The 27428-nt window shown below is 32.0% G+C and overlaps 1 protein-coding gene across 1 annotated transcript; it reads right to left on the bottom strand.

Annotated features, from left to right (window-relative positions):
* Nucleotides 1–4726: 4726 nt before the first annotated feature.
* Nucleotides 4727–27121, bottom strand: LOC118181545 (pancreatic triacylglycerol lipase-like). The gene is made up of 7 exons (XM_035350714.2): nucleotides 26903–27121; nucleotides 22788–23059; nucleotides 21529–21675; nucleotides 17599–17707; nucleotides 11575–11691; nucleotides 7063–7173; nucleotides 4727–5111 (listed from the first exon to the last, which is right to left on the bottom strand). Exons 1-7 carry the CDS (start codon nucleotides 27021–27023, stop codon nucleotides 4840–4842), a joined length of 1149 nt encoding a protein of 382 aa, XP_035206605.2. The 5' UTR covers nucleotides 27024–27121; the 3' UTR covers nucleotides 4727–4839.
* Nucleotides 27122–27428: the final 307 nt, after the last annotated feature.

Here is a 27428-nt window from a genome sequence, read left to right as displayed (position 1 = left end):
TCACGCGTTGCAGCACCTACGAAAATTAATAGCAAATAACAGAAGAAATAACCAACATAGTCTCATTATCTCTGTGGACATACAGGGCGCTTTCGACTCGTTGTGGTGGCCCGATGTACTGAAGAGATTACAGGACATGGGTAGCCCTAAGATTCTCTTTGACCTTATTTACAGCTACCTAAGTGATCGCCGCTTACAAGCCACTATGGACGCAGTAGTGCACTCACGTTCCATCAATAGAGGCTGTCCTCAAGGATCCTGTCTGGGTCCACTGCTCTGGAATCTTGTAGCGGACACAGCGCTGACTCTCTTTAACACAGATCCTCACACGGAAATACTGGCTTATGCCGATGACTTTTTGCTGGTAACCAAAGGGCACAGCCGCAACGCATATGAGACTAGGGCGCAACAAGCAATGGACAAGATGGCCAAATGTGCCAATGACCATAAGTTAATTATTGCCAACTCAAAAACCCAAGGTATCCTTATTTGCCCAGGTAAGCGCCATCGAAGAACCCCGTGCATCAACCTTCATGGGAAAAATATTAAAATAGTCAGAAACTTGAGGTACCTTCGAGTTATAATTGACGACACATTGACTTGGATGCCACGTTTAAAGGAGGTCAAAGCACGACTTCACAGGATATTTCATTCCATGCTCAGAACAGCAGCACCAACATGGGGAGTTTCTTCGAGGATGCTTAAGACGTGGTACTCTGTAGTTGCTGAACGTATTGCACTGTATGGGGCCTCCATGTGGGGCATAACGATCACTACTAAAATGGTGAATCTGCTACGCTCAGCACAAAGACCATTCCTGAGCATTACCCGAGGATATAAAACCTCGCCCACTAATGCTCTAAACGTGATTTCAGGACTACCGCCTCTGCATCTCTGAGCTCAGCGCTAAAGTGCAATAGTGCGAGTGCTCCGCCTCAAAGAGACAATAAGTTTATGGGACAGGACTTATGTTTATACTGACTATGAGCAAAGCATTCCCGAGCCACGCGCCCAAATTCAACATCTCGATTAACTGCAGGTCACCAACGTGGTTCAACGTCACTGCAATCTACACCGATGGTTCCAAAGGAGAATGTGGCACCGGTAGCGGATACTGTGTTCTACTTGGGAACCAGATCTTAAAGACCTGGGAAAGAAAGCTTAAGCACCACAACTCAGTTTTTCAGGCTGAAATGATTGCATTAAAAGCTGCACTTGTCTACGCACTGGAAAATAACTATTCCAGTATATATTCAGACTCAGCCTCTAGCCTCCAGGCAATCCAAGACACATGTGGTAAAAATCCACTCGTCAGGGCCATACAAAAACTCTTACTAAGAACACCTAAATACTATAGGCCTGAACTCCAGTGGGTACCTGCCCACACTGGAATACTGGGCAATCGTGATCCATGAACTTCAGATTTTAGTCTGGCGGGAGCTTCAGTTAGAATCCCTTCGGCTGAGTCGAAGCCCAAAAAATGATTCGCAAATTTTTTAAGCCTCCTTGAGAGCTCTATTTCAATTTTATGCAGTAAGTTTTAAGCTTCAAAATAATTTAACTGCTAATCCATGATCGGAAACGTAAACATTTCAGCTCTAGTTTGTTCTTAGATACCATTGCTGCCTTAACTTTCATCAGGTCAGTAAATCATGATTTACGCGGCTAGTAAATAAAAACAGTTCTAAACGTCGTAGAGTGAATCATAAAGCTATATTGAGGCATGACAAGCTCTCTAAGATTTTTGAAAGAATAATTAAGTAGCTAAACGAAATACTTTTCTTGTGTTTCTTATCTTTGTGTTAAAAAAAACTGAAACTTTCGTTAATTAATTAAAAATAATGTTAAATAAATATTAAACATTTCTTACGTACAAAATGTCAAAAGTGTTGCGGAGTACATAAATATACACTTTTTTATTCTTAAAAAGCTATTTTATTAATGCGTTGATACTTCTTTCTTTTCTATGACTTCATTGCATTTTCTAGGCACTTATTTTACAAGATTTTGAAAGAAATTTGCTTCTGTTTTTCCCCATTATGGTGTGGTTTGTTTCCACTTTTTCCTGTTGCAAATTTTAAATTTTTTAATTCTGTCTTACAAGTGATTCTTAAAGCATTCAATAGGAATTAAATCTAAACTCTGCTCAGGCTTTTTTATTTTTATTTGGACATTCATAGAAATACCACAGTTTGTAATGGAACACGTTTTTAGTGCAACAATAGGTACAATTTAACGCTCTGTTTCAGATTTTGATTTAAAATATTTTAATGCACAAGTTTACCCATCTTGTTATAACTAAATCACAGACTGCAGCAAGCTCTTACATATCTCCAGACCAACTGTTTTACCTCCCATGTTTTTCCGAAGAAATAATAGTCTTCATTTGAAGTTCAGTATTGGGTTCCTTACCCTCTGCTTTCCGTCATCCGCAAAGTATTAAATTTACCTTCATTTACAAATACGTATAACTGAATTCCAAACATTTTTTAAAACTTTTTAACACAGGTTTAATGAATTGTAATTCCTTCGCTTCACTTAACTGAGTTTACTGAGGAATAGATTTTTGTAGCTGTTCAATAGTGGAAGTTATATTTTCTTCAAACATTCCTAACAGCTTAGTACGCTACCAGACGTTTTAAACTTTCGTTGGGTTTGTAAAGTCCGTTTGACTGCATTTGTAGTAGAGTTACAAATAATATTTCTAACGATCCAGCATTCTTTCGGGTTCAATAAAATGCCTTGGACGTCGTGTATTTCGAAATTATATTATGCTACATTCAATGGTCCACTTATTTGTCTCTCAGATTTAAAAAATTTTTAACAAATAAGTGACCGCAATATCCAATTTATGTTTAATTTCATTTTGAAGGAGAAGATATTTTAAGTATCTTGTTTATTTAATAGTTTTATTAAATTTTATTCATCATAATAGATTTAACATGCTATTTAGATACAAATAAATGTTAAAATATCTGTGCTTGGAAAAACTGCAGAATTTTTATCAGTGAATGCTTGAAAATTCCGTATGTACCAATACTTTCCGAGCTACAAAAATGCATGCTGAAAGCACTTAAAATTGAATTTAAAATAGAACTCCATGCTATTGAAAAAGATTCCCGTACAATGTCTAGAGGAAAGTAAATATTACATTGATCAACTGAGCTAAATATGCAATTTTTCAAAGTAACTTTTATTATTATTTCACTTCGTAATTTGATGTTAAACTCATGAATCCATAACACGAAATAGGGCTTAAAGTTTCGGTTAGCGTACTTCTGTAATAAATGCTAAGGCCTTGCACAGATCATGTACCTTTTAAACATATTAATGACAGATGCATGATCTTGTTTTTCCTCAAAGGAAGTTAATCATTTATTAAAATCAGTAATACACAATCCTTTCTTATACAATGCTATTAGAATATATAGCAAATGCATTTTTGAGATCACTTATTTTTGTATCTTTAAAAACCGCTCAAGAATATGTGTAACTGAAATGTGCAGGAAAATATGACCAAGCGTACCATTAAAACTATATTTTTATTTTATTCTTTACAGAATAGAAACGAAAGTTTTTGTCTTTCTTTAAAACTAGTATGTAACTTTCTTTAAAACTAGGTTTAGAAACTTGGATTGTTATAATCTGTTTATTGTATATCTGTATATTTATATATTGCACTGCCTTCTGATTACCGTATTTGACGGCATATAAGACGCACCCTTATTTAGACGGCCACACACAAGGAAAAAAAGTTTCAATAGCGTGGTTTCTTTTAGTTCTCACGTTTCGTAAAAGCCAAATAAACAATCATTGAATGCAATTACCTTCACGTATAAGACTGTGTCCTTCACGTATACAACGCAGGTAACTTTTTTGAGACCAAATTTAGGAAAAATTGCGTCTTATATGCCGTCAAATACGGTAGATTTCTCCAATCCAGGAAACAAAAATAATTTTAAACTGCTCAGAATTTTTGCTTTCAATGAGCTGAGCCGAAAAAAGTGCAAAATTTTGAATATTATTCCTTTCAACTTGATACTCGTTTCTGTCATTGATGAAATATAATTTTTAAAAAGGCAGAATGCCTTTAAAAGCCTAGTTGTTTTCACTGCATTTAATGTAAAATCTATCGCGGGACACAATTCAAACAGACCTTAAAAACTTGCTATTATTCATTATTTCTGTCAATTTTGATAAAACATTAAAAGGCAGAGTATTCTTCTTTATGATTAATATGTAAAAATCATTATCATACTTAATTATATAAAAGGCTAATTTGTGCACTAACAACTCACATTTTATGGAAAATTCACATTAATGTGAGTTTACTATAGGATTAAGTGTTTCACCATTTAATCTTATAAATACAAGACTAAGAAAGGAAGAACTTTACTTTTAAAAATGCAATAACTCTCTCATCCCCTTAGTTGCCTTCTTATATGTAAACGATTCGAAGAGAAAATCTGAAAGTTTTTACTTATCTGAATGTCTTTACTATTATTTATATGGCCATAAATATAATAAACAAATAAAAATTTGTTCTATAGTTTGATGAAATTTTTCGCGAAGTAGAACTTATTGTTAATTCACTTAAAACCTTCAGTTTTTTATTTATTTTAAGTAATGGAAAATAATAATTTAATAAACAATTAAAATTATGGTGCAAACAACATGCCTTATGCATTATAAAATATTTAATCTTATATAATAAATAAAGACGAAGTGATAATCAAACATTTTTATTTTCCTCATTAAAACAAACAATAAAATGCCCCGTTTTTCCCTGAGTTCTTGGTCTTTTTTCCTATGTACCTTGAGTGCACATAAAAATGGCAATTAATATTCTGAAAATTCGTCAATGCAATATGGTGAAGTGCTATTGGTTTTCAAGAAGAATTTTGATCTCACTGGCAACTTTGGAATCTTCTTGGCATGGAAACCCATTTCTGCCACTTCAACATTCGCTGGTGTACATTCGCCTAGTCGGTAACTATCGTAACTGGTGCAATGAACGGCATAAAAGCGGCAGCTTTTTCTGTTTATGGATTCCAGGAAGTACTTGTTTACCATGTTGTGAGAACAGGAATTCAAAATCTTCTTTGAGGCTTCTACAAAAAGAAAAGAATTACTCATTTCTCTTTCAAGGCTTATGTTTTTATAAAGAAATATGGCGCAAATAATTGAGAGGAAAACCGAAATTTTTCTCTTAAAAATGTCATTTTATTGAAACTAATCTTCATTGCTATAAACAAATTCAGACACCTGACAGAGCCAGAAAATAAATTATGGCAATAAAGATTTAAATAATAAAACAGATTTTAGTACACTAGATATTTGACTTTGGTATTCTTTTAATTTCATGTATAAAAATGTGTTCACGCTTGTCAACCTGATAGGAAATATGATATCCTCAAAAAGCGTACACGATCCATCTCGGAAGCATTCATGAAAAAGAGGTTAGTTATCCAAATTTTGAGTATAAGATATCTAGTATGAAAAGGTAATGCTAGGAACGGCAATGCATATTATAGACTCATCCTTAAAGAGTATGTGGTTCCATGGACACTGAGCTGGTGTCCAGCTACTACGTGAACTGGCTCAATTCAACCACTTCTGACATACGATTGGGACAAAGCAACACAAACCACAGTTCGCAGGGATACAATCCATCTTCATGCAGTCGACGCGACACAGTTTGGAGGGACATGGCCCGTCTGGCAGCAGCAAAGAGATGTAACGCCAGCTGTCGTGTTGTTAGTGATCTACGGCGTCTTGTACATAGCAATAGGAAGCGATCATCTGCTGCTGTGGTAATTCTCTGGCGTCCAGATAAACGTCTTTTGCAGGGGTTTTGATCACTTCTGTAACGATTCCAAAGCCTGTTGATGACACTACGAAGCACATTCAGCTCTCCCGCAACCGCAAGATTTTCTTGCACCACCTTGCGACACCCTAACAGCCTTCTAATGTATTTCATCCTGCAAATGGTGTTTACGGCTCATGCTTTCCACTTTGGCTATCTCAGGTTAGAAGGAACTATCTCTGCCTGCGAACTGACGCATAGGTCCGGCATGCCCATTTTTAAGGAGTTGTGGTATGATCGTGAGATTGCGTTTTTATGCTAATTTTGGTTACCTATTTGCATTGACGATGAAACATCTACCTCATATGTAAACTGTACGTTTTAATTCTCCTTTTTACGTTCGCACCCTTTCTTTTAACCTTTGTTGCTGATTTTCTAGCTCGAGTGAAATTAGAAAGAAACGCGCTTCGATATGAAAGATCGTAAGACTTTTGGGATGACCCAATACTTAGCCTTTATTACAATTTATGATAATATTCGCATTTTCTTTTTCGTATTTTCTTTTTCACTGTATTATTTATTAGATTTATATGTTTTAATATGTTTCTTTCTTCCTTTTTTTAAGGATTTGCAATCATTAACTTCCTGTCATTTCTGATTATTCCAATACACCACATTCCATATGCTCTTGAGATAAGAAATTTACTCTTTCCACCCAAATATCATAAAAATAGAATACAAAATTACTCCCGATTAAATCAACATTACATCTAAGTGTAATTTCTTTTTAAAATCTAAATATCGTGACTGTGTATGTGGAGTATTCTTTCAGTAACTATCCCATGTTAGTTTAGTGAATATCATGGGATATATAAATATGTTTTCTCTTACGTAAATGCCATGGAATATTTAAATAGGCTTTGTTTTACTAAAAGCATCATGGAGTATGCATACACTTTTATTACAAAGTAAAATTTCACACATATTCGGTGCGTGTGATAAAATGTTTTATTCCTTTAAACTGCAATAAATATTATTTGAATTTTTAATGGCGGGAAATATTTTCTAACCTTAAACCTTTCATAAGTAGAATCTGCTTATAAAATTAAGTTTAAACCTTAAATTAAGTGGATTATCGTTGACGAAATTATACATTTTATGGAACATATACGATAAAATAATATTTATAATAAAAAATAAGAATATGTACAGAATGTTAGGACTCTATCGATAGATTGTGAATGAGAACTACTTACCATTAACAAATCTTCCAACAACTAAACTACTTTCACTTTCACAGGCAGGTTGAGTTCTTCCACCATTTGGATAAAAATCCATATGGCCTATGGGTTCACTTATTCCTAGGCCTGAAACAGCCAAAAATAATTATTTTTAGAGAACACATATAAAATATGAATTGCGTTATAATGGGCATAAAATTTACATTATATTGAATAGTTTTTAATCCCATGCACGAATAAACTGCTGCTTGTTCACCTTCAAAATGCCTATAAAAATAACATTTTATTAACTTGAAAATAAACGAGGAATTTGCAATATGTCCGCGTATCTGAAATAAATGAAGTACGCTAATGTGTATTATAGAGGAAAATCGTAAATGGTGTACGAAACTTGAAACTTTATGTATTTATTTGAAATAAAAGTTATGTGCTTACATCATCAGTCAAAATAGTGCTGAACACTCAGCAACAATTACAAACGCAGGGTGTGTGAATGTGTATTAGAATGATCGTCAGGCAGTGAAACTGGCGATAAGTTATTTTAACGTAGCATTATTATCAATTATTACGTATTAACGTAGCATTATTGAAAGAAGAGAAAACAACTGTTTATAACAAGAGATATCAAGGTAAACTTTCTAAAAGAATCACACTAACACTAATATAGCAGTTTCAATAACGACTGTTGGAAGCGTTTACTAAATAGCCCATCTTCTTCTTCTGGTTGAGTTTGTCAGGTACCAGGCACGTCTGCTAAATATTATTTTGTGCCAAAACAGTCCATGGGAAAAGCAATAAAATAAATTGATTGATATTTTTAGGCATTGAATCAGTTCTTCAAACTGATTTTCTCACTCACCCTAAATAAATTACATACTCTTCTTCCTTACAGACAAAAAGGTTTAGTTGCTGTCTGTTGTATTGTGTTTCCTATATAAATTGCACTTTTTTACAGATCACAGATTTTGGTCATCACATTTCTGCCATCCACATTTGGTCGCTTCGAATCTCTGAGCCACTTTATGATAATTCTCAAAATTTTTCAAACATTTTTCGTTGTTATATCAGAATAAATACGCGATAATAGGTATACGATGGCATGCTTTGTTATAAAATTATTAATAGGATGAAAGGAAAGTAATATTACATGAGAAAACGTGTGCTGTTCATTGCGCGTATTGACTAAAATGATGCATAGGAAATTTCCGTAAAGTAGTAATAAATTATTTAAATAAAAATCAGTCGTGATACTTAACAAGATAAAGAGCTGAAGCTTCATCCAATTTCAAAGTGAACAAGGAGTACGTCAGTCATCGGATGGTCTGAGGTTTGGCAGGGTAGCAAACACATGTTATAAGAAATATTATCAGTGCGTTTCCTAATGCCATAGCTCATCATTAGAGTTGTTTTAAATAAGTTATGTTTTTTTACGAATGATTTTGAAAGGTAATTTTCGATCTATCGCATATTTCTTCAAAATGTGCAACACACTGGATATGGATACACTGAAAATGTTAGTGGAGACCCAAATATAAGGGGGACCCATTTATAAGTTAAAAAGAGGGAGATTTTTGCGGCATAATTATCTCATAGTTGAACAGAAAACAAATCGCCTACCTGCACATGCATTTCCGAATATTCATGTTACAAAAACATGAACCATTCATAGACTGCACTGTAAAATATTATGAAAATGACTCAGTGAACTCTTCTTGGACTGCACCGTAGCATGCATCTTAAGTCTATACAATGAAAAAGAAGTTTCTTTGCAGAAAGATAGCTTCTTAAAACAGTAGTTGAACACAGGATAAAAGATAGTCTTGGCTTCTAAGAAAGATTTGCATTTACCGATGTTCTGTCCGTTTGATTGAATTAGTGAACTCTTGTTTATTCATCTGCTAAACAACATGAGTGTCATTGTCGAAATCTACTGGTGTTAACTCGACAATTTGCTAAAATATTTAGCAGGATCTCTTACTGTTAAAGGAAGCGAAACGCTCAGCTGGTGGCCTTGTGCAAGATCAAAGAGGCACTGCTTAGTCCTGCAAATGCTCCAGACATTAGCGGCTATAGCATTTTCAGGCATTTAGCTCAAAAAACCTTTTAGACTTAATTATCGAGATTATGTCAAACGAACACTTACTCACTCCTTTGAGTATAAGAATATATATATATATATATATATATATATATATATATATATATATATATATATATATATATATATATTTCGGAAAAGCATCTAATTGTTAATAAGTTGGGTGCTTCGTTTGTTTTGTCTTCCTTTTGGTTTAGTTCGCAGTGTTCGAAATCGCGATTATAATGGAGGCTGGAGATCTGTATGGAAGTGCTAGAAGAAAATATTTTTTAAAATTTAGGTAATCATCAACAAGTCTCACGTGGCCTGAGTAAAAAATATACTTTCAGTCATCAGTAATTGCCCCGGTCCGAATGGAAAGTTAAGCATTAATCACCGGTGACTGACATAACGCTCAACACGTTAATAAAACGGCAAAAACGTTGTGGTTAGAAATGAAGAGTACATTTCAGATTGCTTTGTGTTCATATCTTGCTGTTCTTAAAACAAGACTTCCTAAAAAACATATGGCTAAAACTTTATTTTTCAGAATATGTAATATAGGCAATATAGAATAAATTATTAGCATTATATTTTCATTGGACCATACATTCTCAGGTTATGAAAATGAAATTTCAAAAGACAGTCATACATAAATTAGCTTCGATACTTTTACAAGAACATCGTGGCTCGATAGAAATGTTAATCTTTGTTCAGCAGTGAGTAAGAATGCATCTGCGTCACGTAAGGCATCTATGCAATTACGTCAACTACTCTGACATATGATACTTTAATGGCATGAAAGAATTCAGTTCCTTCTACGATACTATCTGGCGAGTAGAGGGAGTGTTTCTGCGTGTTAAAAAACATGCATAAATTGATTCAAAGAAGACCGTAAGAAGAAAGGAAATTTTGGATGTGTATAATGCAAAGGTACAAAGAGATGTATAGAGATGTATACAGAGATATTAAAATGTCTTTGGCTAATCGTTCTGAGTCATCGACAGTGTTAAAGCAGCATTAGCGATCAATAGCAATGCACAAACGCCCTCTATCAAAGAATAAAAAGAACTGTTAATTACTCTCTGCAGCACTTCTCGAATTATTCTTGACACTCGCAACTGTGCTGTGGTGCACGCACAGAACATCATACGTGGCAGACTCATTAGCAAAACATCATATTCTTTGATAAGGTATATTTTATTTAATGCAAAATGCTCGTTGTAAACATACGGAAGCTAACGGAATAACTAACATGAAGAATATATTTGTGCCAGTCAGTTCTCACCAACAAGGGATAATTTTGTGCGGAGTGCTATTGCTTCCAACAGTTGGACATAGGCGACAAAATTTCAAACGACCATAATGAGTGCTCAATGCGTCAATGATATTCCATGACCAGTTTAACATACTGGCAATAAAATGTCGTGAGTCTTTTTCAGAATTATTCTCAGGGAATTCCTTATTTCTGCCCTGTCTGCCTAAATCATTTGATTTACATCTGTCGAAAATGTGATAAAAGGAATTAAATTTGATCAAAAGAAAATTTATGTGTTAATTGTCCTCAAGTAAAAGCAATTTATACAGCCGTATTGATTACTAAATTGCAGTATTTGCACTGAGAAGCATGCATCTAGTATCTCCCTGCATGCACTGAGAAGCTAAATATTCATATGTCTAGTTTTATTGCGATATTCATTTTGTTGCGATGGATTGGAACTGAATATGAAATTACTGGAAGTAAAATGAAAAGCATTTGAATACATTATCCATCTCCAAAGTGTTATATAAACTATCTAGGAAAATCTTAATCTTTGGAAAAATTAATTTTCGAGAATTTTAAGATCCAATAGCGCAAAACTAGAAAGTAAACTGAAGTGAAATTAAATAATTTACATCTAAAATTATTTTCAATAAATATGTATTGGCCTTGGATTTGCATCTTCATTTAATAGATTCAATACTTAGCAGAAATTTTAGGATTTAAAGCCCATTCACCTTCTTATTAATAAGAAAGGAGAAGCTGAATGCAAAGGCGCTTTGTGTCTGGGCTGACCACACTGCTTGGTTACATCATTCTTACGATTATAAGGTTCTACTCAACGACATCCCAATCCTGCCTTCAGGAATGTCGATGGATAACTTTATTTGGAATATATGTTTTATGTATAGTTATATTTAATATTTTAGAAAAGAATGCCAATTTATTTATAATTTTCTCACAGCTTCCAAAAAATGTTTTAATCTTTAAAACTTTCGTTGACATAAACACCATAAGATACAATTTTACATTTGTCATCTCATTTTTTAGAAACGTCACTATATATTACAGATTTTTAAAAAGCTCTTGCTAATCTTTAAAAATCTTCTAAAAATATTTCATATCTTGTGGGCATTAAAAAATGTATTAAGTGAAATGATTTAATAAAAATTTCGTATTTTCACATTACCTGTAACAAAATTTTCTCCTCCGTCTGTATGAATGACATCAACAAAATGTGCATCAGAGGTGTCAAGACGAACTTCTTTCGGAGCACCTTGGAAATAGGGTCCAGCTGGGTCAAGTCCTACCCAAATAAAAGAAATAAAATATGTTGTTAAAATTTAATACTCTTCTTCATAAATATTACTGTATTTGTCAGCGTATAAGACGCACCGGCCTATAAGACTCATCCCTCTTTCTTATTCATATTTTTGAAGGATAAAAGGTTAGTGTCTTCATTTAAAAAATCAATAGTGGGGCACTTTTGTTCCCTTTTCACAGCAGGATAAAATGGATTAGTGAATTTTTTCGTGCCCCGAAGTTTTAACAGTAACACTTTTTGTACCTTTGGAATCTACAGTTTTGTTTGAGGGCACATCAAAAGTCAGACGAATTTTTTCGTTCATGTTTCCTATTTGTGCAAGTTCAAAATATTCTCGTTTTCGTACATTAACGACGAATCAATTAAATAATTTTTTCTTCATATTCTTCTGGCATCTTTTGCGATATTTTTGTTTTAGTCCGCATGTATAGCTGGTTTCTCTTCATGAATCTTGAACACCATGATGTTGATCCAGTAAAATCTGCAATCTCTCTATCAGTCACTTTCGCTTTCACTTGATGAATAATCATTTTGTAGAGACTTAAAGTCTTTCTTTTCAGTGGTCTAAAATCCAAGTTTTCAGCTCTGCCTCAAGTTCAGGCCATTGTGCAGTTCCCCTTCGTAGTTCCCCTTCGTATGTTTACTGTGAGTTGTGAGTTGCATTTTTTAGATCCTCTTCCTGATTCCGCCAAGTTCTTATCATTTTCTCAGTTGGAAGTGGCCCGAAATGCCTCTCTGCAGCCCTGTTTCCATGTTCTTTAGCATACGCCATCAGACGTAGCTTATATCCCTGCTAAAAATGCCCCGTAGAAACCCATAAAAATTTTTTACGGGGAATTGGCCTACGGGTACCCGTACAGCTCTGCGGGTACCCGTAGGCCAAATCCCCGTAAAAACCCATAGACAAAAACCCGAACAACTGTACGGGTACCCGTAGGCCAAATCCCCGTAAAAACCCATAGAAAGAAACCCGTACGGTTGTACGGGTACCTGTAGGCCAATTCCCCGTAAAAACCCATAGAAAGAAACCCGTACAATTGTACGGGTACCCGTAGGCCAAATACCCGTAAAAACCCATAAAAAGAAACCCGTACGTTTGTACGGGTACTCGTAGGCCAAATTCCCGTAAAAACCCATAAAAAGAAACCCGTACGGTTGTACGGGTACCCATAGGCCGAATACCCGTAAAAAGCCATAGAAAGAAACCTGCACGGCTGTATAGGTACCTGTAGGCCAAATACCCGTAAAAAAACCTGTAAACAGAAACCCGTACGACTGTACGGATACGAGTAGGCCAAATCTCTGTAGAAACTTGTAGAACTGTAGGCACCATAAACAAAATCCCAGTAAAAACCCGTAGCCAAAAATCAAAACTTTATATGCATATGTCTATATCAAAACCAAGTGGTAGTAAAATTAAACGAAAAATCGCTGACGAACATAGAATATTCCAAGTAAAATGGGAATTAGAATATTTTTGCTGTGAAATAAAAGATAAAATAATCTGCTTGATATGTAATAATAATATTAATGTATCAAAGTTATATAATATTAAACGTCATTACGAACAACACAAATCGAAATATAACAATTACGAAGGATTAATGAGAGAAGAAAAGTTGAAAGAGCTCAAGTTAGGAGTGAAAAAGCAACAGTCCATGTTTAGTAAAGTATTGCAAGAAAGTGAAGCGGCGGTACATGCAAGCTACGTCTTGTCAGAGTTGATAGCTAAACATTCGAAGCCTTTTACTGACGGTGATTTCATCAAGGAATGCCTAATGAAAGCTGGAGAAATTGTTTGTCCTGTAAATGTGAAGGCTTTTCAATCAATTTCATTGTCTCGAAATACAATTGCGGAAAGAGTTACTGATTTAGCCACGAATTTAAGTGATCAGATCAAAGCAAAATCATCTAGTTTCGAAAGTTTCTCCATTGCCTGTGACGAGAGCACGGACATTAGTAGCAAAGCTCAATTAGCAGTGTTTCTTCGTTCTTGTGACAAGAAGTTTAACATTTTTTAGGAATTACTGGAACTAATACCGATGCCTGGTACTACCACAGAAGAAGATATATTTACTTGTGTTTTTGGACTTCTGCAGAAATACAATCTACCTTTGGCAAAATTAAATTCTGTAGCTACAGATGGCGCTCCATCAATGACCGGGAAAAACAAGGGCTTCGTAGCATTACTAAGAAAAAAACTTAGTGAAATTCACAGTTCATACATTCATCATATGCATTGTATTATACATCAAGAAGTAGAAGTTCTATGCACGAAAGTAATAAATATGGAGAATGTTTTGTCATATATAAAAAAGTTATAAGTTTTATAAGATCTCGAGGTTTAAATCAGCATCAATTCACTGCTTTCTTAAGTGAGTTAGATAGTGAATATTCGGGTTTGTCCTACTATACCGAGGTACGTTGGTTATCTTGCTCCAAGATTCTCAAACAATTCTGGGATTTGAAAGAAGAAATATGTCAGTTTTTAAAAACGAAAAATCAAGACGTAAGTTTGTTTTACGATCCAATATGGATACAAGATTTATCTTTCTTGGTTGATATAACCAAACACTTAACGGATTTAAATTTATCGTTACAAGGAAAAGATCATATCATTACGAACATGTTTGACATAATTAAAGCATTCAAATGTCAACTAGTTCTTTGGTAAAAACAACTTAAAAATGAAGATTTGACGCACTTCCCGACGTGCAGCATGAACAAATCAAATTTAGATGATGCTTGTTCGTATCAAAAATACGTAGAAAAAATTGCAAATTTAACAACTGAATTTGAAACGAGGTTTAATGATTTTAGTTCCCTCGAAGACAATTTTTTTTTTTTTTGTTTTCTTCGATTTTCTCAATAAGTATTGATTCAGTACACAGCCATATGCAAATGGAGGTGATCGAGATTCAATGCAACTCAAATTTGAAAGCAAAATTCATTGAAGTGGGCGTGCCTGAATTTTACAAATGTTTACCAACCAGGTTTGAAAATACTCGAAAATTCGCATATGAAATTATTTCCATGTTTGGTAGCACTTATCGGTGCGAGCAGTTATTTTCAGTCATGAAAGGTAATAAGTCTCCTATTAGAAACCGTATTAATGATGCTCACCTTGGGTCAGCGTTGAAAGTTATCACTGCAAACAAAATTTCTCCCGAAATAGGAAAGATAATAGCAGAGAAGAGATGTCAAGTATCAGGACGTAAACATTAAATTTTTCTTGTTCTTTACTATATAAATATATATATATGTTTATTATTGTATTATTCGAAATAAATCTACGTTTCTATGAATATTGATTTTTTTTTCCGGCCCGCCTAAAGTTAAACCTTGTTTGTTTGGCCCAAGTAAGTGTACCTATGAGTTTGACAGCCCTGGTTTAAACGAACCCAGCACGTCGTCGATGACAACGCATGTGCATTCACTGAACTCTCCGTAACTGTAATACACTTCGCAGGAAACAAGAAAACATCGCATAACTCCGAACAGTGGAAATTTCCAGAAATAAAGGTAATCAGAAACTATATATCGACGTATAAGACGCTATCCATTTTGCAGACCTATTTTGAAATAAAGAAAGTGCGTCTTATACGCCGCCAAATACGGTATTTAACAGATACATTTACCACTAGATGGCAGCACGAGCCTAAAGGTTCATAAGTCTAAAAGCTGTATCAAACACTTTAATAGAAAATGTAATGATAATTTAAGCAATATATATATATTTTTTATTTCTTGAGGATATAACACGTTTTCTTTGCTGCGCAATAAAAAAAAGTCTCTTTACAAATTATTCATCTTAATTTATTATAGGGTTTCAATTTTAGTCTCAAGCAAAATGTCATCTCCGTACTTGAAGTATGAAATATCAACGTGAGTTTGCACTTGAGAGCTGTACATTCCAGTGTTATAAAAAATTATTTTTAACCCCTTTAGAATTAAATTAATAAGATATATTATATTACATATTATCAAATTATATTATACAATATTACATATTAATAAATTAATAAATGTACATATTAATGAATTAATAATTTACAGGCACATTTAATATTTAATGAAATTAATTGATAAATGTTTCTGGTGGTTTAGAAGCATGATCTCCTTTCGAGTGGAAAACGAAATTGCTAATTTTTTAAATTTTTATTTTACAGCCAAATAGCATGTTTAATGATAATTATTTATTTTTTCTTTGGCAGGTGTTAACAAAACCTAAAATTTATCAAAATTAATTCAATTATTTAAAATATATTTGAAAAATATGTAATTTATTCTGATCTTATTAGAGAAATATTTTATAAATGCAAAGTCGCACTTTCCAAGTGTTTGGTTTAGTTGATTATGGCAAAACACTCAAGGGCTAACTGCATAAAAGGAGGGATGCCTTCACGAAGGACTTTCAAAGGGAAATTGCTTTGTATATAAGTTACACATGAAGAAAGCTACGAAAGCGTCCATGCCGTCTCATACGAATATTTTAAGATACTTCGGAATGAAAGCAAAAGAGAGAAAACTGAAAAAGGAGACTTCTTAAAGTGCATAAGGAACAATTATTTCAATCAAAAAGAAAAAATAAATATTCCTAGCTTTTTGTACCATATAGTAACTCCATTAGGCAGATCGCTGTAAAATGTCCATTTTCCTGTCTGCATCGTAAAATTCTTTTATGTGATAAAAGTCACATTTTTAAAAATCTATAAAATAATCAATCTATTTTATTAAAAATTGTGATAGCAATATTAGTGATGATTTTCACTGAGTTTTGTACTCTTAATACATATTTAATGCTATCCAAATCCTCAAAATTTTACACATTTCGCTTTCGTTGTTTCAATATTTTCTCTCAATGTTTCAATTTTCAAGATGTAAAATTCGCAAAATATTTTAGTCGCAATTATTCTTTAACAATCGAACTGATCCTCTTTCAAAATAATAACATTGAATTGTAATCAAATTTTAGAAACATCTCTTTTTATTAATAACCAATCTCATTAATAGTTTATCTAAGCAGTGCCTAAATTAAGTTTAAGTAAGGCTAAAGCATCATTATGATATCACTTACATTGCTATTATATTACTGAACATTTTTGACAGTCACGTGACCTCCTATTGCGCTTTCAGATTATATTTTGAATCCAAATAAAAAGGCGGAAATGGGAACGTTTTTACCAGTCCTATCCAGAGAGGCTGAAATGAAATAGTTAAAAAAAAAAAAACTCAACTGGGAAAGCCTGAAACTGGACATAACCGAATTATTTAGCCTAGTATTTTTTGCCGCAGGCAAGGGTATATAATTTTGAAAAACCTTGTGAAGAGTATATGGAGTTACCTTATTCAGTGTACTTTTAATGCTGCTATCAAAACATAGCAATGAAAGTGTCATGTAATTGTTTTTTCAGGTTTGTTTCATACATATTACATCCAAGGGTTCCAAATAATCATGTTGCAAACACACCTTATCTCTTCAGTAGATAACACATATCTAATCGACTAATATGCATGTCATTATTTTTTATTTCTTTCGCAGATGTACTTGAAGCTGTGTGTATCAATTTGACTGGACGCAGTTTCGTACTATATTCTCAGATGCTTGGAGGAACATTTAAGTAACAAAACTTATGCTTTATTAACCCGTTATCATTGTTTATTTTAACCAATGAAATCCAAATATTAATTGGATCCAAAATAATTTCAAAATGCCACATACTTCAAGCAAACAGTCGGTAATCTAGGCAGCACTTTCATGGTATCGCGGAAGAGATCACATTTAAATATTCTCCCAGCTTAAGTAAAAAATTACTAGAAATAAGAAACAACTTTTTGTTGTTCAGAAATATTGATAGAAATTTAAGAAGCAAGGTACTGATGAACTACCTGTGATTCGCCCTAATTTATGTACCCTTTCTCCAATCCAGCCAGCCATTTGTCCACCTAAGCTGTGTCCTATAATGTGAATACTTTCTGCGTTGATATCCATGGCTTCCTGTGATAAAAATTATAACGCGTTTAGAAGAGAATTCAAAATTATTTATCATATTATTAAAAAATGCACCAAGTAAAGCTATCTTTGCATCTCATTCAATAGCAATAAAATTATTTCGCTTTAATTTGAAGAAAATTAATTTAAAAAGAAGGTGAGAAAAAAACAGTAATGATGAACACGTAATAACTGAAGCTATCAAGCAAAAATGATTCAAATAAAGAGAATCTTACAAAAAGGAAACTGAAACACATTTATTAACATTATTATTTATTACCTTAAATTTTCAATCTTGAAACTTAAAGGGCTCTAAAAGTAAGGCTAATTTTACAAATGCATAAAAATTCTTGTAAGCCAAAATAAACTGCTCTACTTATAAAAATGACATGAAAAAAATCTTCTTCTTACTAATTCCTCTGATCTGAATCAGATCAGATTCATAAGTTCACACGCCTTCATAACTTCCTTTACGAAATTAGGTCTTTTCATCAAAATTTCACGCACCAAGGCAAGACAACTAAGTAGATGTTGCGCAGTAATTAAATTAATTATTATTAATAATAATTCCTTTCAGAATTAGTTTAATTATTTTTACATTTGGCGCAAGTTGGGAAAGCCTTAGTACCACAGTAATATCTGAGTGTCCTTAAATATCCTGAAGTCAACTGAGCCACAGCCGTTTGGTCCTTCCTGTTACCCTTGAAATTAATAGCAGTACCAGGACCTGTACTACGATACTATGAGTGTGTCGGTAGCTGTCTTCAAGAATTCCATATCTTACAAAAATAATGCAAAATTTCCATAACTTACAAAAATATTATTAATTATTAGTTATTAGTTATTTCTTGACTTAAATATTCCATAACTTACAAAAATAATGCAATATTTTAGAAATATTGCAAATGTCTGAAACAGGCTAAATATGGTATGAATTGTTTTTACAAAATAAGAATTTGTACTGTATTAGGAAATGAGGGGAAAAATCTTGTAATAATAGAATCATTAATTAAATAAATTAATTAATATACGACTTAATTAGATATATTAATGAAACTTTCATTAATATATCTAATCAAGTCGTATATTAATTATATGTTATGTAATTTTCTAATGTATATTTTCTGTATTTGTGATACATTAATTTACAAAAATAATGTAAGACTTCAGTGCTGATGCAATTGTGTGTAACAAATTTAAAAAAAATGAAAGGAAATGTATTAACAAGATGATTTGCCTTAGGAATACGACAAAGTACTAGGAGACGCACAAAAAATTCTTCACTAATTATTTCTTTAAAAAGGTGTTTAATGTAATTCGAAGTAATTAGATATACTAATGTAAATATATTGTTTTATGAAGAACAATGTATAATGTCCGATGTACAATGAATTGTATGATGTATGTTAGAAGTAATTATATTATATTAATCTGCTATAATCCACAATTTCTTTATAATAATTGTATACTGTGTCTTTGTAATATTCAATACGTAAGTCTAGAATTAATGTAAAATTTTTATGTAAATGTCTTGTTAGGCTGACATCCGATACGGGCCAACCGAACGCCCAGCGGGTACAGTAGTGCGGTGGAGAAATACCTGTAAAAGTCACTGACGAAGTTCTAGTGCTGCATCCACGTTTCCCTGTCCCTGTCTCCAACAATTGTTAATAATAGCCTTTCTTCTCGAGTATAGCACAAAAGTTCAAAGGTTCAGCCAAGAATTTATCGCCAAGAACTTATGCCTAGGTGCAAAACTTTATCTCTAAAGACAAAAATTTTGACAATATATAGCACACTTAAAGTACTACTTTTTTCTGATGGCTTGCTAAGTAAAATAATGCTAAAATTTCATCAAATTTGAAATTTCTATTTTGAATTCAAGTTATAATCAGATTGTCTGAGATTTACATACGTCAGTGATAATTTATATTAGTTCTTTACAGACGTTCACCAGTTCTTGTTCATCATCACTTCGTGTAAGCAAACTGTATAAACAAATTATATTTAATAAAAACGTCAAACTTGCAGTTTGTTTGAATTAAGTAAATGCAGTTGAACGTACATTTCAGAACGGCAGTTCAGGAAGATATATCGCACTAAATTACCTAATACTAATTACTAGTTACTAAATAATTTAAGGCAAGATACATCGTAACATGATAAAATATACACACTTATTGTAAAAGAATAGCAAGTGAAATTCCATAGACAAAAATTCCGAAATATACAATCGGAAATAAAAAATTCATAAAGAGAGAACGGTTTTAATAAAACGAAGTTAAACGTTAAAAGAAAAAATCTACCATATAAAAAGAAAAGAAAGATGTTACTTATAATAACAAAATAAAAAAAAATTAGATGAAAAGAAATTAAATGCAGCTTGGAAACTGACTGTTTGCGATTAGCATCATACACATATATGAGAAGAAAACATTTCTCTCATTTTTAGTTCACAATGCCGCGTATTTGGGAAAATGTTTTACAATTCTTGCTTTTAAGAGATTCCTTTTTAAAGATTTGCTTCATAATCCATAAAAATGCCAAAAATTTACAACATATACTTTTCATTTTTATGTTAGAATTTTAAAATAACGGAAATCCAATCATCATAAACAACCGATAAATGCTTAAAAAATTCCCAAAACGGCAAACTGTAGTAGGAATAAATATCATTCAAACGATTTTGTTCCACTCTATCCCATGGTGCTAACAATGAATTTCTGCGCTTTTTATTCGTTCTTAAAACGATATGCAAAATAACCGCAAAAAATCATTTCATCTTCTAACAAAAAAGATTAAATTTTCAAAGTTTTATTTTAATTATTGGGTTCTCTTATCCTTTTGGTTTTCGGGTATTTCTACTTTCGTCGACCTCCATCAGAATGTAAATTAGCTTAAAGCATAAATAAATCTCAAGTTTCAAAGTTTATCAGAGAGCATTTCGCAGCTTACGTTGCCAGTTTCGTTTAAATAAAATTCCTTTGCTACTATTAGCTTTTCGGGAAATATTTGATTGCTCTGATTCTTTGTGAGTGATTAGTAAAGGAAAACCAAGGCTTAAGCTAGGCATTGTTAATATTATATATTACATTTGATTTAATATGAACTTACGCTGGAAAGCTGTTAGTCTACCGGCAAATTAGGGGAACTCTGTTCCTTTTAATTTTCACTTCGTGTAAGCATCAGGTCGAACATGTTAATATATACTTTTATTTGACCTATACTTTTGTTGCCCTAAATCTAACTGTGAAATCAGGCAGGACGATAGATTATTCGACAGTCTTTCTACATTTAATTTGTAGAGACATTAGGTATTTTTGGAAGCAGGCAAGATGGAAAATGAGCTACGCCTTTGCCGGGAATCGAACCGCGGACCTCTGGAATACGCGTCCAGCATGCAGACCACTACACCACGAAGGCACGCTAAGAAGGTGGGAGAAATACCTTATAAATTCACCGTCCAAACAACGTGTTGACCAAATTTAATAACCCTGGATCTCTTCATCTGTATGCTTTGAGATACGCACATACGCATAGACAAACTATTTTATTATTATAGATTCATGATTCATGGTAAAAGTGTGATTTAGTCGTAAAACATTTTCTTGTCATAAGAGTGTTGGATCGGTTATTTCTAGAAACGGATTTCCATTTATAAGGTCATTCTGAATTTATTTAATAAATTTGAAAGAAAGATCTGGTTTAACTTATTTTAAAGGCAAAAGTGAAATTATTTGAAAAATCGTCAGTGCGTGAAAAACTGGTGCGAGCTGATTTAATTCATTGCTATGAAAAATTTGAAAAACAAAATTTATTATACTTACTATGATCCCGTTCAGCAAATTCGCTACTTGCAAAGCGACAGCTCTTGCGTTTGCTACCGCCTGAAGATAAGGAGGGCCATTATTGTACGTCCAGTTCACAACAATGACGTTATAAGGGCCTTCTTTCAAAATTTCATCTTTCATTTGCTAGAAAATGTGTACCATAAAATGTTTAAAAATGATTTATTAGAATTATTTTTAATGCAATTATACAAAAACATATGGAGTCTTTTTAGATGTAAAACATACATCATTACTTTAAATTTAATAATCACCATGTTAATTAGTATTTGCTTCAAGCAAAATGGCAAATGCAGGGCAATCTAACACAATCTTTCTTCCTACAAACATTTATTCAGATATTCTCTAGAAATGTGCAGATCCTTTAAGTTTGAGATCAACGAACGAAGACAGCATTTTGATTGCTTTTAAAATATAGAGAATCATATTTTCATGACTCATTTGAAAACTAAGTACTTGTGTGAAATATTTCTCTTTAAAATAGCAAATAAATTAAATACACTCATAATTAAATTAATGTTAAAATTAAAGTTTTGCTGGGATTATTTCAATTAAAAGTAATCTCAATGTTCTCTTTTCACCACGAACAAAATGTCATTCTCATTAGCAGAAATTTAAAAAGATGGTGGTAAGGAGAAAAAGAACTGAATGTGCAAATTTCTTTTTAATCTTAAATCAACGAAAAAGTTCGTGAGATTTTCATTTTCTAATTTTGTTTCTCATTTTACCTTAGTATATGTCACTGAGAATGAAAACGAAGATTTGCAAAAATGAAGACATGTATGGTGTTAATTTAATACCATTTTTATGTCGGTAACTGTCTTCTAAAGTGTTCCTCCTTAAGAAAACTATATTACTTTAGCGTTAATGGTGACAGAATTTCTAAAATCCGAAGATATTGAAATGTGGCTTTGGTAGAGTCATAGAAAATTATGGCAAACAGAACTTGGCCGACATTGGAAGGCATTTGAAGAATGCCATTTTCAGAATTAGTTTAATTTTGATTTTTTATTAGTGACATATATTAAACAGTAAATCTACAGCAGGAACAAAAATAGCTTTTTTATACTTAGTGTATTATTTTATTTTAAATATCATGAGCTTTTCCTGCCCTGCCCTGTATGCAACATTGGATGGAAAATAGTTTGCCACGTGACGGAAAGGATTAGCAATTTAATTGCATTAAAAGCACATTTATAAAAATACCAGCTAACAAAATTCTTAATAATAATTCTTACGAATCTCACGTCCTGTTCATCCTCCAAATCTGAGCGATAACCATGAATCAAAACCTTCGTTTCCAGATTCGGATCAAAAGATGAATTTTCTATGGATTCCACAGTTGGTTGAAGAAGAGTATAGTTCTCAGGATTCGCTGGAGTGAAAAGATGGAATATGGTTTGCAAATCGTCTGTTGGAGCAAGGCTGATTGGTCTATTTATGGGATCGTAGAAAGGGGGGCCAGTGCAGAAGCAATCCAGATTTTCAATGCACTTGTTTTGAAACAAAACTGAAAGAAAATTAAATAATTTATGTAAGTATTTATATATTATACTTAAAAATCCTTTTTGATCGTTTCGGTAAATGAATTTCGTCAAATTAATATCATTGTGTATGTACATATAAAGCAAGTTTTATATCGTTCAAATTTCATATGTACATTTTATCACACATTTTTATTTTTATACGTTGAACATAATTATTCAGTATTTATGCAAATATTAAAAAACCTTCAAAGTTTTAGTTGTTAGTTTGCTTTTTTGATTTCTTTAAAATTAATTTTTTCTTGTGCATATATTTACAACTTACTCACAGTGACATTCTTTTGTAAGTATGTTATCTGTTTTGGATGCTGGGATGTTATTTTGAGACGTTTCGTTATGAGGAAAGATTTCGGTTTTTGAAGAATCTCTTTTTTGTTTCTAGGAGCGTTATTCTGTGTTAGGGACATTTGCATCTGATTTTATACAGTACCTTTTAATATAATACTCAAGAGCATATCGAACAGCTTTATAGCAGAGATTGCTGCAAGTTTAAACATCAAATATATAGTAAAACCAATAAGAAGTTTTCCAACTTAATAAATTTATTTCACAGAGACCCAAATGTATTCTTAGTTTGACAACATTAAATTGTCTCTTATACAACTTTTATCTAGATAGAAGGGAACGACATACAAAACATGAAATCGGTACTCTTAATAAGAATAATTTGATAACAGGTAAAGGGTATTAAAGTATGTAAGGACGACTTTTAGCAGCAGCTGAAACGAAACTCGGGACATCACCATATATCTCTAAGAATGGAATCAAAGTTACATTCGTTGTGTTCAGACAAATGACCAATTGTTTGGCCAATTCCATCGAGTACCTAATCAGCAAACATTCAAGTGTTGCAATAAAAACAAAAAAAAAGTATAATTTTAATATCACCTGATTTAATTATTTAAGGCAACTGACATTTTACAGGGAATTTCGGGTAATGCAAATTCATATGGAAATAATTAAAAAAAATTACTGCCGAAATTCAAATAAGTATATGGTCAAACTATTATATAATTGAACTAAATTATATATTAGTCAGTATTCATTTTTGAAATTTTCAGTGTTTTTCTAAAAAAATTCTCCTTTAAATTATACTTTAAATTAATTTCTTCATAAAACTGTCTTAAAGTATAATTACATTTGTGATAACATATAATTTTTCTTTTATCAATACCCCTTTATCAATCTTTAGCACATTTCGCGTATAGTTCTCAGTATGCAACCTTCTCTGAATTAGTTTATAAGTTACTGTATCTTCTGTTAAAATGTTTTTACTTTAATAATTTATTTTAAATACTGGAAACAGCAACTCAAACCCGTTCTTGCTCGTTCAAGTCTGACTGACCTGTAACCAGAAAATAATGATTATTTCAAAGTGTAATTAAAAGTTTATTTTTTATTCACACCTACACATAAAAATTAAGAAGAAATAAAGTTTCAGCTACTTCACCATTAAAACAACGATGCATTAAGAGCACAGAAAAAAAAAAACAAGGACAATCTAGGTTTTGATTATAGTGATTATAGGTCATAGCATTAAGACAAGTGCAACATTTTGTGTATATTGCCAAAAAAAAAAATAAATAAATAAATAAATAAAAAACTGCAAATTAAATCCAAACAAGCACTGCGTTAAGAAAACAGTGCGTAATTTCGTACCAGACAGCAAGCATTAATTAAATGCCAAAATTTCAGAACGTATTCTCTTACGATAAGAATATTTTTAAACCATATTCAAGTAATCTTGATAAAACAAATAGTGGAACATTTAGTGTATGCTCAAAAAGACAAGAATGATTCAACTTTTTCGAAAATTTTCTCTATTCTTGTATATTAGAGGAGATAATGTAAGAAATAATAACAATTCTGAATAATTCGGAGAAAAATAAAGGAACTTATTTTTTTTAACGTAAGAGTAATAAACGATTCGGCAGAGATCCACTTTCCCTCGCCTTGTCTAAAATGTGCTGTTAAGAACTGGAGAAGAATTTGAAACATGTGGCCCATCGAGTTGTAACTTAGAAACAATGATGCATAAAAAAGGGCACTTCCATTTGACAGCGTGGAAGACGGCGTTTGGCTTTTTTACAGAACATCTTATCAAACTTTTTTCTTATATTCAAATACTGCAGTAATCTGCAGAATCTTGCCTCAAATTTCGAATACTTTTAAGCAATTAAATAAGCGGATGGCTTAAAGATGGAATTCATTAAGAACTCTGATTCTAATATTAATTAAACTAACAAACCGAAGAAAAAATTTTGAAGATATTGAAACAACAAGAATCAGGGCTGATTTTTATTACTTCAGTATCTCCAGTATGTGATGCTAATGCTGGAAAAGCTACGGTTATCGCAGAATGTAAAGTTATGAAATTACTCTAAAAATAATTTATAACAATGAATCCTTCATTAATATTTGAACATCGCAGTTTGTAAGGAGTCTTAAGGTTTCCCTCATGTTAACATAAATATAAAACTGTTTTCTTAGAAAGCGACTGTGGAAGACATCCCTACTGCGCGAATCTTTTAGCATAGGTTACTAATCAATCGTTGCAAATATTTGTTTTAAAAAAAATATGTTTTATTATAATAATTCATCCGTTTATTATCAATAATATTTTGCAGCATCTTTTATCGTTTTTGACGTTAATGCTTTTTTAGAGAAAATCTATTACATCAGGTCTAAAAATTAACAAATTATCACTCGTCTAATATTAATTTATTCAACTACAAAGTCTGAGTTGAGTTTTCAAAAGTTATTAGTATAGTATACTAGCTTGTGAGAAAACTGAATTTTTTTTTTCCAAATTTCATATAAACACGCACAAATGTTTAAAACCCAAGAAATATGTGTGTCAAATATAAAAAATGAAAAACTCCAGAAAAATTTTTAAATTAGTTAAAATTTGAATTGAAATTTAAATAAAATGTTTCGAATGTAATTCTTATAAGCATCTTTTAAAACTATAGATTATATCCATCCATATTAATAAAGATCCATTATGAAAGTTCTTCGAAATAAGGGATGTGATTAAACCTTGATGGACATTTTAATCAACGAAATAAAATTACAGACTTATAATGAATAAAGATCATTTCCGAACAGTTACTAAGTGCCGGAAACTTTAATTGCAGCAAGACATACCATAAGTCCGTTATTAGCAACAATATGCAGTTATGCAATATATGATACTGTAAAGCTTTTGCAAAGGGGCTGAATATTATTTTATTAAATTTGGGCTCGTATGAAAACAATAGAGATTTTCCATCAGTAAAATCATTTCATTGAAAATTTTTGATGAACAGTTACATAATAAACCGAATATCCAGAACTTTATATTTTCAATAACTGATTTTAAATCTTAAAAATTCATTCCGCAATGATTTTGATAACTTAAATCTGAAGTTGACAACTATGCAATTACATGACCGTTAAATTTCATTAAAATGCGAAAATCAACGTAAAATTTTAAATAAAGTCAGTACGTTTATGAAGAAATCGGAAATTTTGATTTAATTGTTAGACGTCCAAGTTAAGTTTTTTTGTTTTGATCTCTACACTTTCGTTTTGATCACAAGTCATAATACAATTTTGAATATCAAATGAATATTAAAATCCAATTACTTCAAAATAAAATTCCGCGTTTAAAGGATATTTCTAAATTTTAACTAAAAATCATAAATTTAAGTAATATCAATTTCAAATATTGTGAATATTTTATTACAGTATTTTTTGGTTGATACTACGCTAACCTATTTAAAACAGAGGTAACAAAATACGATAATGATATACTTTGTTTCACTTACGATTTAGAGGATTTAAATTATCTGCCACTTTAGCAATAGTCTCCAGTCCTGGTATTATTGCGTAGCCAAAGCCAAATAAAGCACTTAACAGAAGAATTGTGCGTCTCGTTTCTAATAACATTTTTTCTATATGAAAATTAGGAATACTTAGAAAACAATAAACAGCTTGTTCTACAACTTATGTAAACTCAGCCGGTATCGAGCACGTTTCTGCTTCATATTGGATGAAACCTCGCCTTTAAATACTAACGAGAGCTGGACTTTTTTATTTTTTACTTTTGACATTGAGAAGCAAAGAGAGTTAAGTCAGGAATACACATTTTTTCTTTTTTCATTTCCTTCCTGTCTTTTTTTTTTTTTTTTCCCCAATTACTTTTTTTGGTTATTCTTAAAATACAAAACAATTATTATCAAAACTAGCTTCTTGGTGTTTAGAATATTTTTAACCTTCATTTTCATTTAAGTAGCTGTGTTAAAAATTATTAATATTGTTACGAATTTTTTATTTAGATAGCTAAAGTTAATA

This window comes from Stegodyphus dumicola, chromosome 2, assembly GCF_044657685.1.
Source record: "Stegodyphus dumicola isolate Sdum_Otavi_A_Nest chromosome 2, ASM4465768v1".
NCBI lineage: Eukaryota > Metazoa > Arthropoda > Arachnida > Araneae > Eresidae > Stegodyphus > Stegodyphus dumicola.
Note: the sequence above shows the minus strand (reverse complement) of the source record. Positions and strands in the feature narration are given on the sequence as shown.

Coding starts and splice junctions, on each gene's coding strand:
- LOC118181545 (XM_035350714.2), bottom strand. CDS start 27,023: ATGTTATTAGAAACGAGACGCACAATTCTTCTGTTAAGTGCTTTATTT. Junction 17,708..21,528: donor ATTTGCTGAACGGGATCATA/GTAAGTATAATA, acceptor TTTTTATCACAG/GAAGCCATGGATATCAACGC. Junction 7,174..11,574: donor AGGAGAAAATTTTGTTACAG/GTAATGTGAAAA, acceptor TGGCTGTTTCAG/GCCTAGGAATAAGTGAACCC.